At 47.3% G+C, this 19609-nt stretch overlaps 1 protein-coding gene across 3 annotated transcripts in view; it reads right to left on the bottom strand.

Moving 5' to 3' along the window:
• The window catches only part of GET1 (guided entry of tail-anchored proteins factor 1), a 46499-nt gene extending 27727 nt beyond the window's left edge, over positions 1 to 18772 (bottom strand). Inside the window, exons 1-5 of one of the 3 annotated variants that reach the window (XM_082458907.1) lie at positions 18571 to 18769; positions 9211 to 9376; positions 7933 to 8000; positions 6579 to 6693; positions 827 to 4877 (exon numbers count right to left, since the gene is read on the bottom strand). In XM_082458907.1, the coding sequence (XP_082315033.1) occupies positions 4804 to 4877; positions 6579 to 6693; positions 7933 to 8000; positions 9211 to 9376; positions 18571 to 18672 (525 nt within the window). In that variant the 5' untranslated portion in view covers positions 18673 to 18769 and the 3' untranslated portion in view covers positions 827 to 4803. Of the gene's footprint in view, positions 1 to 826; positions 4878 to 6578; positions 6694 to 7932; positions 8001 to 9210; positions 9377 to 18570 lie in introns of those variants that run through there. The other 2 variants (XM_082458908.1, XM_082458909.1) reach the window with 2 other exon arrangements.
• Positions 18773 to 19609: the final 837 nt, after the last annotated feature.

Genomic DNA, 19609 nt, shown 5'->3' with positions numbered 1-19609 from the left:
TAAAAACATAAAGCAAAATGGACATAACTACAAGTCTGCATCATAATGGCAGACTTTTATATACCTTTCTCAGTAATGGACAGCTCAGGAAATAAAAGAACAGCAGTAAAGATAAAGATTTGAATAAGACAACTGGTAAGTCTGACCTAATGGACATATACAGAAGCCATACCCCAAAACTTTAAAACTTGTATTTTCCACCACCTACAGAGTATTTACAAAAATTCTACCCCAATATATTTGGAAGTTGAAAAGAAATGGATAAATCCCTACCCTAACATGCCTAATATGACTCAAGAAGAAATATAAAACTGAATAACCCCAGAATCACTATTAAGACATTGAAATCAGTAGTTAAAAATCTTCCAATTTAAAAAAAAAAAAAAATCTTCCAATAAAAATAAGAGAAAACCCAAGCAAGTTTTTACGAGCAAGTTCATCATATATTCAAAGAATAAATAATTCAGATCTTAAGCAATCTAGTCCCGAATATAGAAAAAGGAGGAACACTCTCCAACCCATTCTTATGAGGCTTGCAGAACCTTGATACCAAACCAGATGAGGAAAAAGGCAGTAAGTCCACACTCATTATTTCTACTCAGCATCATACCAAACACCCCAGCCAGAGCAATTAGGCAAAAAAGAAATAAAAGGCATTAATTGGAAAGGAAGAAGTAAAACTACCTATATTCACAGATTACATGATTTTTACATGGAAAATCCTAAGGAATCCACTAAAAAACTGTTGAATTGCTAAATGAGTTCTGAAAGTTACATAAAACAAGATCAATGTACAAAAATCAATTTCTGTACACTTGTAACAACCTGAAATGAAATTTTAAAACAATCCCATTTGTAATAGCTTCAAAACAAGAGACGTGGGACTTCTCTGGTGGCGCAGTGGTTAAGAATCCGCCTGCCAATGCAGGGAACACAGGTTCGATCCCTGGTCCGGGAAGATCCCACATGCCGTGGAGCAACTAAGCCCGTGGGCCACAACTACCCAGCCTGTGCTCCAGAGCCCACGAGCCACAACTACTGAGCCTGGTGCTGCAACTACTGAAGCCCGTGCTCTGCAACAAGAGAAGCCACCGCAATAAGAATCCCACGCACTGCAACCAAGAGTAGCCCCCACTCGCCGCAGCAACAAATACCCAACACAGTAATGAAAACCCAAAGCAGCCAAAAATAATTTATTAAAAAATTTTTAAAATAGTGACACGTTTAAAAATTAAAAAAAAAAAAAAAAGATTGAACTCATCGGCAAGAGTTAGTATTCTGAGTGTTGAAAGAGGGATGCATACACTTTACATTCCAAACATGCAGGCAGAAAAGCTGACCCACACAAACAATAGTGAACCCAGAGAGAAAATGAACTGTCTGCGCTGCGATCCACATGGTGTGCAAACCAACTACACACAGAGCTTTGGATCTTGTGACACCACCAAAAGGCTCTGTCATGAAGGACTTGTAAGAAAACAGCACCCTAGAAAATTTCCCTGTTAACTGGTAACCCCCCAACTATGAAAATGTACTCCCTGTAAAAGGTATATGTAGCCCTAGTGGAAAACCATTATGTGATTTTTTTTTTCAAGTTAAATATCCCTGGGCACTGACTTAACACGCTGGGAGGGGTATAAAACAGTCTAAGGAACAGTCTCTGGCCCTAAAGGCACTTGCAGCATCGACAGAAAACCCTTTATCACAAAAGTATCTAAAACATTAGAAATAAGAACACACAACAGTAGACACCACAAGTCAATATAATATTAGTTGACAGAGCAGTCATATTGATATTACTTAAGATGTTCTGACGAGGAAGGGAAGAAAAAAGAAATCACTATTATCTAAAGCAGTCAGAGAAGGCTTAAAGGTCCAATAAAATATAAATAGATTGGACAGGAGGGGCCAGTGTGCCCACCACACGCATGTACACGTGCACGCACACACACACACACACTGTTCCCCCAGAGATCTATGTATGTGTAAGAAAAACCATGGGAGGCCACAAAGTCTGGCCAGGTCAGGGAAGAGGAAACTAGTTGAGTTAGCATTCCACCCAGTTGCATTGGCAACAGAACTGTATTAACCCCATACAAAAATGACTGTGGGTTTGTACATAAAGATTTCCCTGCTAGATTCACCATAAATATAAAGCAAACAAAATTGGCATGATGAGAGCTTTAAATGTATTTTTTTAATATAAATTTATTTTATTTTATTTTTGGCTGCTTTGGGTCTTCGTTGCTGCGCGCGGGCTTTCTCTAATTGCGGCGAGCGGGGGCTACTCTTTGTTGCGGTGCGCGGGCTTCTCATTGCGGTGGCTTCTCTTGTTGCGGAGCACAGGCTCTAGGCGCGTGGGCTTCAGTAGTTGTGGCTCGCGGGTTCTAGAGCGCAGGCTCAATAGGTGTGGCGCACGGGCTTAGTTGCTCCGCGGCATGTGGGATCTTCCCGGAGCAGGGCTCGAACCCGTGTCCCCTGCATTGGCAGGCGGATTCTTAACCACAGCGCCACCAGGGAAGCCCACTTTAGATGTATTTTAAATCAAACAGACGTCTATTCTCACATGAAACTATAAACTATATCCAGTAATTTTAAATAGAAACACAAAACCTACAGCTATCCATAAAATTTTAGAAAAGAGCGAAAAGCACAAATGTTAACACCAGTCGTCCCACTTCTGTGGAATCACAAGAGACTTCGCTTCCTTGCTCCTTTTCTGTACTTTCCAGGTAGGATTTAAAAAAAAAAAAAAAAAAAAAAAAGCGAACAGTTTTTGTGGGTTTTTTCCTTAGGTATTACTTTTTAAAAGCTATTTTAAAAGCACATACATCGATATTCATAAATGTATGGAATATCATGGGAAGAATCGTAAAGAAACTAGGAATAGTGGAAAACTCTGGAAAACTAGGTAACACAACAGTAGAAGGTCAGAAGATGTACTTTCATCACATCCCTTTCTGTATCTTTTGAATTCAGTGCCACGTTTACTACCTATTTAAAAACAAACACCGGGGAATTCCCACCGCAGGGGGCACAGGTTTGATCCCTGGTCGGGGACCTAAGATCCCCCGCAAGCCGCGGCACAGCCAAAAATAAATAAATAAATAATTAATTAAAACTTAAAAAACAAAAACAAACACCATTTTTCAAAAACCACAAGAATGTGAAATGTGACGGACATTTAAATTTCCCTTATTTAATCCTCACAAACTATTAATGTATGTGGAAAGAGTGAACAGCTGTGAATTATAAATCTTTTCCTCTAGCCTCAGTGAAATCTGTCAAAAGTCTTGCAGTATTAATTGCAAGAATATATCCTTAGGAGATAAATAAGGGTCTTGTCAGGGAGACTTTCACCAATTAGTGATCCCAGGACGGTCCAGAGTGCGCGTACCTGGCCACCCGACTGTTGACTGTGTGACCTGCCATTCACGCCACAGCTCACGAATCACGGAGGGCCTGTGGCCTCGAAGGGGCCCGAGACCCCGAAGCTTCCTTCTGCTGCTGTCATGTCCTCAGCAGGTCGGCTGCTCATCCTCTGTGGCTAAAACGTACCTGTGAGGTGACTGGACGCTGGACACTGGTGTTTGCTGTAAATACAGCTGTATTCCCAGTTCTGCATCCTCTCCCAGAGCTGCAACAGCCTGGGGCCAGGTGAGTCTGGGTGATGAGGGGAACCCAAAACCCACTCTGGTGACCATCAACTAAAGCAGCACAATGCTCCGTCTCTACATAGCTCGATTACCAGAAATAATAACGAACGTACTATCATACCGTCAGGGAACACAAGGATACAAAAATGATCTTTTAAAAACTCGTGCTAGAAGTTTGCTTTACAGGGCTGTGGCCCACTTAGTGAACGTTTCAGGCCCTCTGCCACCGATCGGTCATAGCAAGTAAGTGGCCGTAAGGAAGGAAGTCACACAAGCACTTGCAAAATTGTAATTAGAAAAAAGTGTTTTTAAAAATACTGAGCAGAATTATACTTGACGGGGCAAACATGTAGCCGTTGAAATTAATTTAATCAGGCTTCCCAGTTTGTTTTTTAAGTTTGTTCCATTCTACAGAGCATAAATATTAAATGCTTTAAAAATACCCTTCATTTGAAATACATTAAATATAAAACACACAGTTCAAACACAAAACAATGCATTATGGGCTCATGAATACATTTATAAAACACAGTAATGAAAAGTTAACAGCTTCAAATAAGTGGATAATACTATCCAAAGGCTTGCCCAACAAATGACATTTTAAATAGAGGAAGGAAAAAGCACAAGCAATGTCAATTAGTGTTATTCTCCCGGGAGTACTGCATGAGATTAAAAAACAAATTTTCAAATTCTAGTAGTGGTATTAAAATTAAGTTACTTTCTAATCTGGATTAAAAATAGCACAAAGTCTTTAAAGTACTTAAGTTATTAGAAAAGTTTGACTTTCCAGTTGGCAATGTGACCTTTAAAATACGCCGAGAGTGCAAATCACAAGTAACAACATGTAGCCCATAATGTCACACACTTCTTATCAAATCTGGTGCCATGCTGGCTGGTACACACGAGACTGACTTCCATGGCTCACAACAAATGGACAGAACGGTGATTCTTCTAAGAATCTCAACATGAAGTCCAAGAACAAACACGTTCAACAACAACAACTAACCTGTGGCTTGTGTTTCCTTTTTTAAAAAAACAAACAAACAAAAATAAACAAAACAAAAAATAAAACAGTATAAATCAGATTTGTAATCTCCTAAGTGAAAATTCGTTTTTGAAAGTGCTGTAGCCAAATTCATCTTCTTTTTCAGCTGAAAGGGTGAAGCACAATGGCCACAACTTTGTTACAGACTAAAATCCAACAGGTAATTCCAACACCACCTAAAAATAAAGAAATTCAACATGAGAGCATGCCAGGAGTTCTGCCCACATTTCCTGCCTCTGCTACCTTTGACTTCTAGGAAATAGAGCACTTCAGTCCTTTTTGAGTAGTGTTGGGCTAACACCAAGTTTGTGTTTCCTGGGTTCAAATTGATCAGACTTTTTTTTTTTGGCTGCGTTGGGTCTTCGTTGCTACACGCAGGCTTTCTCTAGTTGCGGCGAGCGGGGGCTACTCTTTTGTTGCGGCGCGCGGGCTTCTCATTGCGGTGGTTTCTCTTGTTGTGGAGCACGGGCTCTAGGCGCGCAGGCTTCAGTAGTTGTGGCACGTGGGCTCAGTAGTTGTGGCTCGCGGGCTCAGTAGTTGTGGCGCACGGGCTTAGTTGCTCCGCGGCATGTGGGATCTTCCCAGACCAGGGCTCGAACCCGTGTCCCCTGCATTGGCAGGCGGATTCTTAACCACTGTGCCACCAGGGAAGCCCCCAGACTTTCTACTGATTCACAGAGCTGCCTTCTTTACTAAGGAGGAATTATTTAAAACAACAAACAACGATTTGAATTTGTCTTTCCTGCCAGAGACATGTGCATCATTATTTATGATATTAATAGACTGTAAGACCACCCTGTCAGATGATCTGTTTTTCCCTTCCCACCAAAGCATTATAAGCACGGAGGAATGTTTACCCACACCTTTCTTGCCCCACTGATGCTGAGAGACACGAAGAGAGAGTGGCCTCTGGCTCCTCGGCTCAGCAACGCTGAGAGCCACCAGCCATACAATGCTGGCCGGGTCCGGGAAGAGGGAGGGGGAGGGGGAGGAAGGGGCCTGGCTACATTGGAGATCTTTGACACGGTCATCCCTTTGACTTAGCAATTCACCTCCAGCATGATCACAAATCGCAACCAAAGACTGGCTGACCAGGATGTGTACTGCAGCATCATCTCTACAGCAAAAACTGGGGACTTAAATAAATACCCTTTAACAGGGAAACTAGTAAATTATGACACATCCAAATGAAGAACAGCTGTTCAAAGTTCCTTAATGAAGAAATTTTTAAGCTGCCCTCTCAGCACAGCCAGCGGCACGCCCGTCTCCTAACCTGAAGAAATGCATTGATGTGGGAAAAGGCTTACGTGATAAGAGGGGTGAAAAATGGTATGTGCCAGGTAAACCTTAACCATACAAAAATAAATAGAAAGACTGGAAAAAATATACCACAATGTTAAGAGGGGTTATCCATAGCTACTGCGTCTTTTTAAAAGTTTTTTCTTATATTTCTAATCATTCTACGATGACATGTACTAATTTTAACACCCAAAAGAAATTCTTTCAGAAGTGAAAGAATGGCCGATAGCAGGAAATGCTGCAGAGGGGCTAAGCATAGTGTGAATTGAAAAGGAGTCACAGAATTTGGGAACCAGAGGTGGTGTTTCAATAAACGGGGTATCAGACCCCAGGTATTGGGCTTGGATTACGGAGGCAGGCTTGGGTTGAGCCGTAGCCCTGCTACTTCACATTTCGGTGACACTGGACACGTCAGTTCTCTAGACGTCAGTTCCTTTGCTGCAAGCCCTGTGTGTGGCGGAGACACGGAGCTGCTCACTGTGGGCGGCAGGCTGAGCTCAGCTGCCTGAACTCCCCGCCACACGCCCCTAGGTCGGCCTGGCCGCGCTCCTCCACCGCGTCTGCCAGCGCCCGCGTACCTGCTACTCCGGTGGGAAACGCTACCAGGCGGTCGAGTGGAGTTATCCACCTACTCGGCACCACGGCCACAGGGACAGCGTAGTACGTCCAGATGAGCGTGACCATCAGGGCAGCCTGCAAAGACACGGCTGGTGAGTGGAGACAGCCTGCCAGCCACACAAACGATCACCACGGAAGATGAGGAAACCCGGAAACAAGCCAAGGAAACTCTCCACATCAGTGACGTCCAACCCTACCCATCCAGTCCTCACAGCCAGCAGATACACGCACACCATCAAATTAGCTGACAGAGTGACCAAGGTCTCCCACAGCGCGAGTGCTGCTTCCTCATGGAGCACCTCCTCTAAGCAGCCGGCTTACGCTAACTACGCCTCATCAGTGACAAAAGTGATCTCACGCCTCTCAGGTCCTTGCAAAACCAGCTACCGCTCCCACCCGCACACCCAAGTGCAGAGGTGAGCCCTCTGTGAGGTTAAGTGGCGGGACGAGACGCGCTGCCTGCCCTCTCCTCCTTTCCCAGCAGCGCTCGGTCAGCTGTCTTCCATCCCCTTCGTGGCCTTGAACGTGCCACTCGAGGGAGCGGACCTCAGAGAGCGCGGCTTCTCCCCGTGAGACCTCGCTCGTACCAAAGTGACAACGCCTCAGGATCAACGTCCTCAAACACACCCAAACCACCTGGGCTTTGGGGGGCTGGGCGCAAATCTTTTCCCCCAGGAAAGATCACACGTAGGACTGAAACTCGGAGACCATTTAAAGCAGCCACTAAGTGTGCGAGCGGCACATCCACACCCTTGGGCGAAGGAAGCAGCAGCAGGAGCAGGGATTGTTCCGCAGCAAAGGGAACAAGTAAACATCCCCCAGGCAAGGAAGCTGGGAATCAACGGTCCTGGACTGAGGTGAGAATGACGTGTTCCCCGCCTGGAGAGCAGACATCTACACGTCACCTACACGTCTGCACACCTGGTGACAAGCAACGGCCACAGTCACCGACCGCCTTAGAAAATACGATGTCTAAATAAGCTCTCTCACTCCATACCCACCCAGGCTCCCAACGCTGCACTGAAGCAAAGGCAAAATGAAAGAACTCCAGAGAAGCGCGTCTGCTAAAAAATCCCAACATTTAACAACTCTAGAAGACAAAGGCTAAAAGAGACTAAGAGAAACAAAGGCTTCATTTTAGTCTACCTTAGAAATTCACAGAGTGTTCAGAGTTACATGCTAGCAGGACCACACAGCACAGCAGCTGAAAGTGGAAAAGCCTGAATTCCCAGGCCCGGATTCTGGGCCACATGGTTCTGGAGGACAGTCCGTTACCAACTTCAATGACCCCAGGTGACAGAATAGGACACTTACTTGCAGTATGTAGAAAGCAACACTTATAACCCATTTTATCTTGGCCAACTGAGCTGTCCGTGCTTTCACTGAAAGGAAAAACAGGATGAAATGGTATCAGTCCTTAAAAAAAATGAAGAAGATATTCAAGCACACAGAAATGTTATTTCTCCTCATAAACTATTTTCTAACTATGTACGTAACATCTGCTCAATATACTTAGACAAGGGAGTTCCCTGATGGTCCAGTGCTTGGGACTCCGCGCTCTCACTGCCGAGGACCTGGGTTTGATCCCTGGTCGGGGAACTAGGATCCCACAAGCTGCACAGCACAACCAAAAAGCAAACAAACAAAATATACACATACATACATACACACACACACACACACACACACACACACACACACACTTAGAAAATATAAAATAGGATTTCTTAAAAGTCACCCACTGTGCCATTATTTAAAATAGAATCACACACAGATTATGAGATTTGAAGCTTTCATTTTAAAAACTCTTAAAGCTATTCATCTAAATCAGAGATTCTTTTACGAGGCACTTACCAACAGGACTACCTTTTTCTTCCTGGATTTCCCAGGCCACACAGCACACTAATCCGTAAGTGGGAGTCTAGTTTGTCTCAGGCCTGGGCAGGCCCCTCTGCAGGTTTCACTAGCCACACACTCTCTCAGCACACAAGCTGACCTCCTATCCATCAAAGGAGACTGTTAGGAACAGTGGCAAACCTAAAGCTGAGTAAGACCTGATCCCCAGCCTGAAGGCTACACTTGGATAAGGACACTGCTGGGCATTTTTTAGAGCATTCACAAAAGCTCCTGGGAATCCACCATGAGATTTTTCTAGGCTTCTCTCAGAAAAGTGTTGAATTTGAAAATGTCAACCTACAGAGAATGAAGAAAATCAAAGATGTTAGAGGTTTCTGTGTGGTTGTGTGGGGTTTTTTTGTTTTTTGTTGTTTTTTTTTTGGCCATGACTCTCGGCTTGTGGGATCTTAGTTCCCGGACCAGGGATCGAACCTGGGCCCACAGCAGTGAAAGTGCCAAGTCCTAACAACTAAACCGCAAGGGAAGTCCCCAGGCTTCTGTGTTTAGAAAGCAAAGGTTCACCAGCAAAAAAGGAGGAAGTAACAATTATTACTGGGTCTCTTCTAGACAACTTAAAACTCTCTGTCAACATCAGAACCTCAAAGATCAAAGTACATATGCAGTGCCTCTTTCTATAAAGATTTCTCTATTAATCAGCTCGTACGAAGCTTCCCACGCTACAAATGAGAACAGTACCGTGAGTTTTGAGCTTATCAGTCATCTTGTTGATCTTTCTCTCCAGCCTGGCGTATCTGGCAAACTCGTCCATCATGTTGACGGTGGAGAGCTCCTGCTTCATACCCTGGATCTCCGCTCGCATCTGTGACTCCTGCTCCACGTCCTTCTGCAGCACCCTGGACATCTGGTGGAGGTGACAGCCGGGATCAGCCTTCGCCCCCCATCCGCTTGCTGCCTCCTGCAGCTGGGCACGCTGCCCTTTACCCCCATGGCCAGGCTCTGCTGCCCGGTCCCCGTCCTGCTGCCTGCCCCCGACCACAGAAACGAAAACTCAGCCCCCCGCCATGAGTCTTTATTCAATTACGTTTTTCCTTCTGCAGATATGCCCACGGACTGCTACAGCACAAATGTATGTATCCTTCACTTTTACAGCAAAATTGTGATTACAGGGTGAAAACTGATTCCATCCCCAGAGCTTCATTCAGGTGACAAGGACCGTGCACGCCCCTCATTCCTGTAGAATTCTGTGCTAAATTAGGTGGGCAGAGCAAGGGGGGGTGCCGGGGGTCAGGGATGAAGCGGTGGCGGGTGAAGAGGGCATTCCCGCAGAGGGGCTGCCTGGCATGAGAGTCGGGGTTCCACAGCAGGAGGGGCACATGTGACAAGAGGAGGTGGTAGTGGAGGCCGAGGGTGAGTTACAAAGGATTGAGCAAGTCATGGAGACCTACTAAGGATACTGTGATCCAGTTTTCTCACTGTGAGAAAAGGGAGTGAGAAACATGCATCGGGAGAGAACCAGAATGAATCCCATGGGACTGGATGAGAACTGGAGGTGCAGGTGTGAACTCGTGGTTTTCCATAGATACACAGACAGATGAAATAACAGACGTAAATGTTTGTGAAGAGCAGCCTCTGACAGCCAGGGCCCACATGGGACACGACCGGCCCAGGCGCCCTCCCCAGGGATCTCCTGGCCGCCCGGATAGTGGAGGGGACCCAAGTGTGAGGGCACCTGCCCGCGCCGTCCCCAGACGCCCCCCACAGACACACACACCGGCCAGGACACTGCCAGCGGCCCGGGCTACACATGCAGTGGCTGCCAGGTAGCGCCCAACAACCCCCCAGGACAGGTGAAGGTCCCAGGAGAGCGAGGGGAGAGCAAGGGGACCACCCTCGCACCAGAGCAGGAAGGTCCACGGGCGACCTCGTAGGGGACTGAGAATTCCTCAGGGACTGACCCGAAGTGATGAGTGTACCTCCCCAAATCAACGCCCACGGTACCTGGTGAGATGCAAAGAGAACACAGCATCCTTTATGTGACATCCTCGCCAAACACTGGACAAGGATGTCCACAGAAGGCCATTGTGCAAAATCACTGCCCTGCGATATTTGGAAATGTCATCCTCGCAATTCAAGGAAAGACCAAGACTCCTTCTAGACTGAAGAGACATGACAAGTATGTGCTATGCATGGTGCTGACTGGGGTCCTTCTGCTATAAAGGACGTCACTGGGACGAGGAAACCCTGAACGGGACAGGAGGATTGTACCTGACAGCTGTACTGCGGGCAAGGCCACTGTTTATACACTAAAGTACTGGGGAAAGAGGGCACTCGGGTTGACAACTTACTTTCAAATGGTTCAGGAAACAAAACCAGTTCTTTCTAATGAATGTATAACTTTTCTGCACGTTTGTGTTTGTTTCACATTTTTAAAAATATATTAATAAAGATACATTAATAAACTATATTAATATACTTCTCTGTACTGGTACACAGCAGGTACACAATATATCAGTCTGTTCCTCTAGCCCCCTGTTCCCCCCCTGCCTGGTGCACAGTAGGGTGACTCTTCAGTTCGAGCTGGCCAGCCGCGCCCCTCTTCCGGGTCTCCCAGGGACGCCCGCACAGCCTCACGGGACACTAGCTGAGGCCCCTTTCCAGCGCCCGAGCAATGAGGCCCTTCGGTCTCCAAAGGGCGCCTGTGCAGCAGCACAGTGTGCTTACCACTGCGCGGCCTCCAGGAGTAGGGGGGGTCTTCAAACTCAACTGTCTTGTCCCCACTACCCAACACTCTAACTAAAGGACATACACGCTAGCCAGATCCACCCTAGAGCAGAAAACAGGAATGCACCAAATTATCTTTAAAAATCACAGAATCATCTTAAAGAGCAAGGAGTTCATAGATGCTGCTTAAACTTTGTAAATCAAGAAACAGGTGCAGGGACTTCCCTGGCGATCCAGTGGTTAAGACTCCACGCTTCCATTGCAGGGGGCGTGGGTTCAATCCCTGGTCCAGGAACTAAGATTCCCGAATGCCATGTGAAACGGTGCGGCACAGCTAAAAAATCAATTAAAGGTGTATTTTTTTAAAAATTTGATTTAAAAAAAACAGGTGCAGGGTGGGGAAAGGACTTTCGGAGGTGATGGAGATATTCTTTACCTTGATTGTTTCGGTGGTTACCCTGATTAAGTGTGCCAGAACTCATCAAACTGCCCATGTACAAGAAGTGAATTTCACTGAATGCAAATTACACATCAATAAACCTGACTTTTAAAAGTAGGATTTAAAAAGAAATAGAGGGGGGACTTCCCTGGTGGCGCAATGGTTAAGAATCTGCCTGCCAATGCAGGCAACACAGGTTCGAGCCCTGGTCCAGGAAGATCCCACATGCCACGGAGCAACTAAGCCCGTGCACCACAACTACTGAACCTATGCCCTAGAGCCCGCGAGCCACAACCACTGAGCCCGTGAACCACAACTACCGAAGCCCACGCGCCTAGAGCCCGTGCTCCACAAAAAGAGAAGCCACTGCAATGAGAAGCCCTCGCACAGCAACAAAGACCCAACACAGACAAAAATAAATTAAAAAAAAAAAAAAAAGAAATAGAGGGGTAAACACATTACGTACATAGCATTATAGAGAATACAGGCTGTGCTTCACAGATTTTTTTAATCGAAGGCTTGTAGCAACCCTGCATCAACCAAGTTTATTGGCACCATTTTTCCAACAGTATTTGCTCATTTCATGTCTCTGTGTTACATTCTGGTAGTTCTCATAATATTTCAAACTTTTTTATTATTGTTATATTTGTTATGGTGATCTTTGATTAGTGATTTTTTTTTTTTTTTAGGCCACACCACGCGGCTTGCGGGATATTAGTTCCTGGACCAGGGATCGAATCCCGGCCCTCAGCAGTGAAACGGCAGAGTCCTAACCACTGGATCAGCAGGGAATCCCCTGATTAGTGATCTTTGATGTTACTACTACAACTCACTAAAGGCTCTGATGACGGTTAGCATTTTTTAGCAATAAACAATTTTTTAATTAAGGCATGTACACTTTTTTTACACAATGCTATGCTATTGCACACTTAATAGACTCTAGTGTAAACATAACTTTTTTATGCACTGGGAAACCAGAAATTGCATGTGACTCACTTTACTTCGATATTCACTTTATTGCAGTAGCCTGGAACCAAACCCGCGATATTTCCGAGGTACGCTGTACATAAAACAATTAAAAACTGCAAAGGCCAAAAATGGTTACTCGGGAGTGGAAAGTGAGTGAGGGCAGGAGAATAAACTTGAGCGGAACTGACGAGATTTGTGGTTAAAATTAGGAAATGCAGTGCTTGAAGAAAAACTGAATGTATCACATCTACAAGTACAAAAAAAGAAAATTTGGAAGTGTTTAAGTTTGCAAATGGGTACCAACATTAATCCAAGACCTCCTTACAAATAACTGTTAAAATATACTAGAATTATGAATTGAAATGTAAGATTTAAGGAGATCTGAATTTTTTAAATGTTCTTAGTATTAATTTTTTTACATATTTATTTATTTGGCTGCACCAGGTCTTAGTTGCGGCATGTGGGATCCAGTTCCCCAACCAGGGATCAAACCTCGGCCCCCTACACTGGGGGCATGGAGCCCTAGCCACTGGACCACCAGGGAAGTCCCAATATTAATTTTTAAAACATAAACATCTGGGGCTTCCCTGGTGGCGCAGTGGTTAAGAATCCGCCTGCCAATGCAGGGGACACGGGTTTGAGCCTTGGTCCTGGAAGATCCCACATGCCACAGAGCAACTAAGCCCGTGCGCCACAGCTACTGAGCCTGCGCTTTAGAGCCCGTGAGCCACAACTACTGAGCCCGCGCGCCTAGAGCCCGAGCTCTGCAACAAGAGGAGCCACCACAATGAGAAGCCCACGCACCACAACAAAGAGTAGACCCTGCTCTCTGTAACTAAAGAAGGCCCGCGCACAGCAAAGAAGACCCAAAGCAGCCAAAAATAAATAAATAAAATAAATAAATTTAAAAAATATATATCTGAAGTCTTTTTTTTTTTAATTTCTATCAGGTTTTTAATTTGTTTTTTTCGGCTGCATTGGGTCTTTGTTGCTGCATGCGCACTTTCTCTAGTTGCGGCGAGCGGGGGCTACTCTTCCTTGCAGTGCGTGGGCTTCTCATTGCAGTGGCTTCTCCTGTTGCGGAGCACGGGCTCTAGGCGCGCAGGCTTCAGTAGTCTCTTAACCACTGTGCCACCAGGGAAGTCCCCTGAAGTTTTTATGTACTCACAGGCGTATTAAATCTCCCACTTGACAGAAGCTGATAAGCTGTGTAGGGTACGGTTTTTCAAAGACCTGGAGATGGGTCCACAAATAATTCTAAAGCAGAAAAGAAAATAAGTTTTTAAAGATCAGTGAGGGAATTCCCCAGCGGTCCAGTGGTTAGGGCTTGGCACTTTCACTGCCTGCTGCCCAGGATCAAATCGTGGTCAGGGAACTGAGATCCCGCAAGCCGCGGGAGGAGGCCATCAATCAATAACAAACAAACAAAATTTGCTTATCATGAAAAAAAATCCGGTGGGAGAATCTGGAGAGCAAACATGGGCAGAACCAATCCTTCGTTTCTCTTGTCCCCAGACGCTGGCCCTCTGCCTGTGTGACATCCCAGTGTCCTCCTCAGTCATCCTCTGATCCTGTCCAAGTTGGACACTCCCTCTGCCAACAAAATGCCAGGACTTGCGGTGGCAATGGGGTTGTTCAAATCCTCACTCCCCCGCTCACTGGCTGGCAACTCTCTGGACCAGACCCAAATGAAAATCGTGCCCGACATTTACAGCTCAAAGGCTCCTGCCTCCCGGAACACAGCAGGCATCCCTCGGAATGGCGGCTCAGGCGTGTCCCTAACACCGCAGGGAGACCCCTCACCCCGCGAAGGGCCCAAGGCCCAGAACAACCCCACATGCCCCTCAGCCAGGACCGGCCAAGTCGGGCCCACTCCTCGGGGCCCTGGTCTCCGGCACGTGGGAGTCCGCATCCGCCAGGCCGCACCTGCTCATGCGCACTCAACCCCCGTCGCCGCCTCTGTCCCCTCCTCAACCAGCACTTGGGGCCCATCCTCATGCCTGGTCCACAGCAAGAACTCACTAGGCGACCGTGCTCCCTGGAAACGGGGAGGGTCTCAGCAAGGCCCGCAGCGGCAGGCCCTGCAGTGTCCATCCCTCACCTCAGTGGCCCGGGCCCCTAGAGGGAAAAGGGAAGCGGCCACTTTTTAGAGCAGAAAGTTAAGTGTGATTTTGAAGTTGTCAAACACAAAAGTGGCGGTCAGTCCCACACACCAAATCCCAAAGGACAGCCTGCGCTGCACCCCTGCTCAAGGTCTGCAAAGCAGGAGGTCTGTGAGGACGGGGCCCCTGGAGCCTGAGCACCGCACGCGGCTCTCCGGGACCCGCAGACCGCCCTCCAGCGCGTAGGTCCTGGGGCGCCTGCGCAGGGCACGTGCCTCGCCCGGACCCTCACCACTCCCTCCGCCACGCCAGTCCTAGGGCGCCTGCGCAGTGCACGCATCTCTCCGGGACCCGCAGGCCGCCCTCCAGCGCATCGGCCCTGGCACGCCTGCGCAGGGCACGTGGCTAACTAGGAGCTCCTCCCGCCCTCGGCCACGCCAGTCCTGGGGCCCGCGGCGCCTGCACAGCGCGCCTCCGCGCAGCCCGCACGGAGGGGGGCGCTCCGCAGGGTGGTCTTTGTTCCCTCTGCCTCCGCCTTTGGCTGTGTTGGATCGCAAATGCGTCCTGTGACCAGCTAGAAAGGAAACATGAAAGAACTCGCAGGAAAATTCTAACCAAGTCAACGCCAAGGATTGGGCGTCCTTATCCAGGCCCCCAGCCCCCACCCCAGTATTTGGCTGAGGTCCCATCCCAAGACCTTGCAGCACTCTGCTGGGAGAGGACTTATTGCACTTGAGAGACTTCCTCAAGGGCCTCTCCTGACTAATGGGAAGGTGCGCCCCTTCCCTCCTCTGGCTGAAGGGAAGAAGCTTCGGAAACTCTGGAAGGAAGGCTACAGTCTGAGGTGCAGGGGCATGGCCCGTCCCCAAACTGATCCTCCCTGGAGTCTTTCCCACGTGCATCCTCACATCAGTGCCTGCGATGGGGCGGCCTCTAATGGTCGAGACGGAGCAGCGTTTTACCCTACACAGGACCAGTGCGTTCCTTACAGCTCTTCACTGACCCTCAACACAAACCAGATCTCTTTATTACTTCTCCCTGTTTTGAACACCAGCAACTGTACTCTGCTAGGATAATGTTATCCTTCTGAACCTGGCTAACAATTCTGACAGTGTTACAACCAAGGGAAAACGGGTCTAAGAAGGCTAACTGGTTGGAGGTTAGAGAGGTTACACGGCCTGTAGGACACAGGTCCAAGGACAAACCCAGTGCTCACTCACCTGAACGACAAACAGCCACCCTGATAAGGCACAAACGTCGTGCGTGTGTAGCCTGCAGCAATAACTTCTTATGAGAGTGTGCTAGCTGCAGGGCACAGGTTTGGTGAAAGCTTGGTGAAGGAGCCAGAGACGATGACAGTTCTTATTTACAGCCACTGCCGTATCCCAAACTCTCTCCTCCTTCCCCCTCAGCTTATGAGAAACTAGGAACAATTCACAGAGGAATACAAAACCAACACAGCCTCTTTCAGCAACTGAGGTTAGTTTTGTGTGTGGTTCCAATATAAGGTGAAATGAGATGGGGTACATAGGAAGAATCGAAGCGATACTGCAAGTAAGATGGGCAGGCAACCCACAGAATGGGAGAAGATGTTTGCAAATCATATATCTGATAAGGAGTTAATATCCAGACTATATAAAGAACTCCTAACTTAACCACAAAAACGCAGCCACTCACTCTCGATGTGGGCTTCCAGAGAGTACCCTTCCCCTAGGGACAGCTCCTGAAGCCCCATTAGAAAAGGGGCCACAGACCTGAATAGACGTTTTTCAAAGATATACAGATGGCCAATAAGCAAATGAAATGATGTTCAACATCACTAATCATTAGGAAAATGCAAATCAAAACCACAAAGAGAAGCCACTTTGCATCCATTAGGATGGCTATTATCCAAAAAGGGAAAATAATAACTAAAAATACCAATGTTGGAGAATGTGGAGAAACTGGAACACTTGTGCATTGCTGGTGAGAATTTACATGATGCAGCCGCTGTGGAAAACAGTGCAGCATTTTCTCAAAAAAATTAAAAACATAATTACCATATGATCCAGGAATTCCACTTCTGGGTATTTACCCAAAAGAACTGAAAGCAGAGATTTGAATAAACACTTGTACACCAATGTTCTAGCAGCATTATTCACAATGGTCAAAAGGCAGAAACAATCCAAATGTCCATCAAAAGATGAATGAACAAACAAAATGTGGTATATACATACAGTGGAATATCATTCAGCCTTAAAAAGGACAGAAATCCTAACACAGGCTACAACAGGGATGAACCCTAAGGACATTATGCTGAGTGAAATAAGCCAGACATAAAAGGACAAATATTATATGATTTCACTTATATGAGGTGCCTAGAATAGTCAGATTCATAGAGATGGAAAGTAAAATGGTGGTTGCCAGGGACTGGGGAAGGGGCATGCAGATAACGCCCCATGTTTACTGTGGACAGAGTCTCAGTTTAGGAAGCTGCAGTTCTGGAGACGAAGGGTGATGAACAGCTGCACAACAATGTGAATGTACTCAATGCCACTGAACTATATACCTAAAAATGGTTAAAACGGTAAATTTTATGTTATGTATATTTTACCACAATTTTTAAAAAATAAGAAAAAAGAAAAGTGGGCTGGGGCCTACTCTTCAAGGGTCCTTTATGCAATGCTGAGTACTTCGGACACCATCTTAAAGACAAGGAAGCATCAGGAAAGATTCTGAACGGGGGATGGGATTAAGAGAGAACTGCCTCAGGACAACTTGGGTGATAAGGTCCTAGAATAGAGTTTTACACAAAACAGGCACCCAACGGATACCAGTAGAGTAGAACAAAAAGAAGTAGAAACCCTGTCTAGTCTTAAATACCCCACCACCACCACCAATTTATACCAGGAGAGAAAAGCAGAACTGAGTTCCCAGGATACTGCTCCAGTGTGTGCACCCCATCTTTGAGTCTCGGTCTAAGTCAGACAGCCCCTCACTCCCACTGTCGGCCTACAGAGGGCGCCCTTCCGCGGCTCCTCACCTTCTCCACAGGCACCTCCCATCAAATATGCCACCAAACCCCCTATTCAGGCTCCAACAGGCAGAGGGGCAGACCTCGGAGAATCACAAACCAAGGATCAAACCTCCACCCCAGCAATCACTAGCTGGATGTCTTAGGACAACTACTAGACTCTGAATCAAACACACCTCCTCTGGGAGGTACAGGAAGATGGCATGACAGTCACAGCAGCCGTGGCGACTGGACACGAGGAAATTACTCACGATGGACACAACGCCCCGCAGGGAGTGCTCCCAAGTGCCCGACGCTCCTCTGGGTACAGGAAACATCACAGAGCACTGGGATTCTAAGTCTACACTGTCTCCAACCCCTCCCGCCCCAAGAATGGTGGCCCCTGCATCCTGAGACCCGTACCCAGGGACCCTGCACAGCTGCACTGCACGCGAGAAGGCGAGACTTCTCAGAGCCCCGGACGCCGTGCTGCAGGCACTGGCCCTCCCCACGCCCCCACCCCAGCAGCCTGAGGCTGCTCGACGCCCCCAGGAACCGGAGAATAACGGAAATGAGTGCGGCTGGCAGAAGGGCACTGAGAACTCCAGACCGCTGCCACGCGAAAACGTGGCCAAGCGTTATCAGGCATTTTTTTTTTCTCCCCAAAAATCCAGAAAACCGGATATGGGGGTAAAGCGTTGCGACCTGACGCTAGCAACTCACTCAAAAACATCTTAAAACACAGAACGGCCCAACCAAGACGCCTCTGCAGGCCGAATCCGGCCGTCGGGCGGCCAGTTTGAGACCCCTGTGTCTACGGCACGCTGGGGCGGCGACCCCACCGGCCCCTGGAAGGCCAGATAGCCACTTACGAAGGAGGAGAAGGACGGGAGGAGGATCCTGAGTACATTGCATCCAAACACGAAGCTGAGCACCAGCAGCCAAGCCCAGCGGTCGGCCTCGGCCGCGCTCATCTCGGAGGCTCACGGCGGCGCCTGCTCAGCTAAAGCAGCTCCACCTGGGACCAATCCGACGGCCGCGCGTGCGCAGTGAGCCCAGCGCGCCGCAGAGGCGCGCCGCCGCGCCTGCGCACTGCGCCGCACTCGGGGAGGCGGGGCCGTCTTTTGCTCCGGGCTTTGGTTCACGCCAGCCTTGCCCTTGGCCTTCCCGGCTTCCATAGAGTTCTCGCACCCGCCCCACCACGCCGCGGAACCTGTTTTCCAAATTCGGCCTCCACCGTGTCTCTGGTTTTGTTGTATCTGCAAACCACTTGTGTGATTATGTAATTAATACTTTGTTTAAACTGACTCACCTTTATTCCTAAATAAATGTATTTTTAAATAAACCTTTCCGTAAATAGAAAGCTACGGTAATGATAGCAGCAAGTAACCGTAAAAAGAAAAACGTTTTGTAAGTAGTTTTTAGTAAGTAGTGTTTACATTTCAAAGCTAAACATTGTAATAAATGTAAGTAATTTACAAAACTGCATACCTGAGGTCCTGGTTACATTCAGCCTGTAAATAAAGTAGCCTACATTTATGGGAAGATGAGGTTTTACAGCAGAAGAATCCCAACGCACAGTTATGTGTAGCAGGTAAAGCAAAAGATGATTAGCTGCCTCTTCTGCCCTGGTTGGAGTCTGAGAACTAACTCCCAATCAGAATGAATCGAGGAGCTGTGGTTCTACAAATTTCTGATTAAAGAAAACATGTGAAGCGAAACTATTCCATAGCGGTAGAGGGAATTATTTCCATGGAGAGGTTTCTTGGCCGGTAGGTGATGCTGAACTGACCAAAACAAAAGACAGGCTTGGAGCCTGCTTCTCCTCCATAGCCTTCCCCTCCAGCTGGACCATCCAAGGCATCCTGGCTACTAGCTCCTCTACCCACTAAAGGTTTGGAAGGATTGGAA

The sequence above is a fragment of the Balaenoptera physalus genome, assembly GCF_965194825.1.
Source record: "Balaenoptera physalus genome assembly, chromosome: 4".
Taxonomy (NCBI): domain Eukaryota; kingdom Metazoa; phylum Chordata; class Mammalia; order Artiodactyla; family Balaenopteridae; genus Balaenoptera; species Balaenoptera physalus.
Note: the sequence above shows the minus strand (reverse complement) of the source record. Positions and strands in the feature narration are given on the sequence as shown.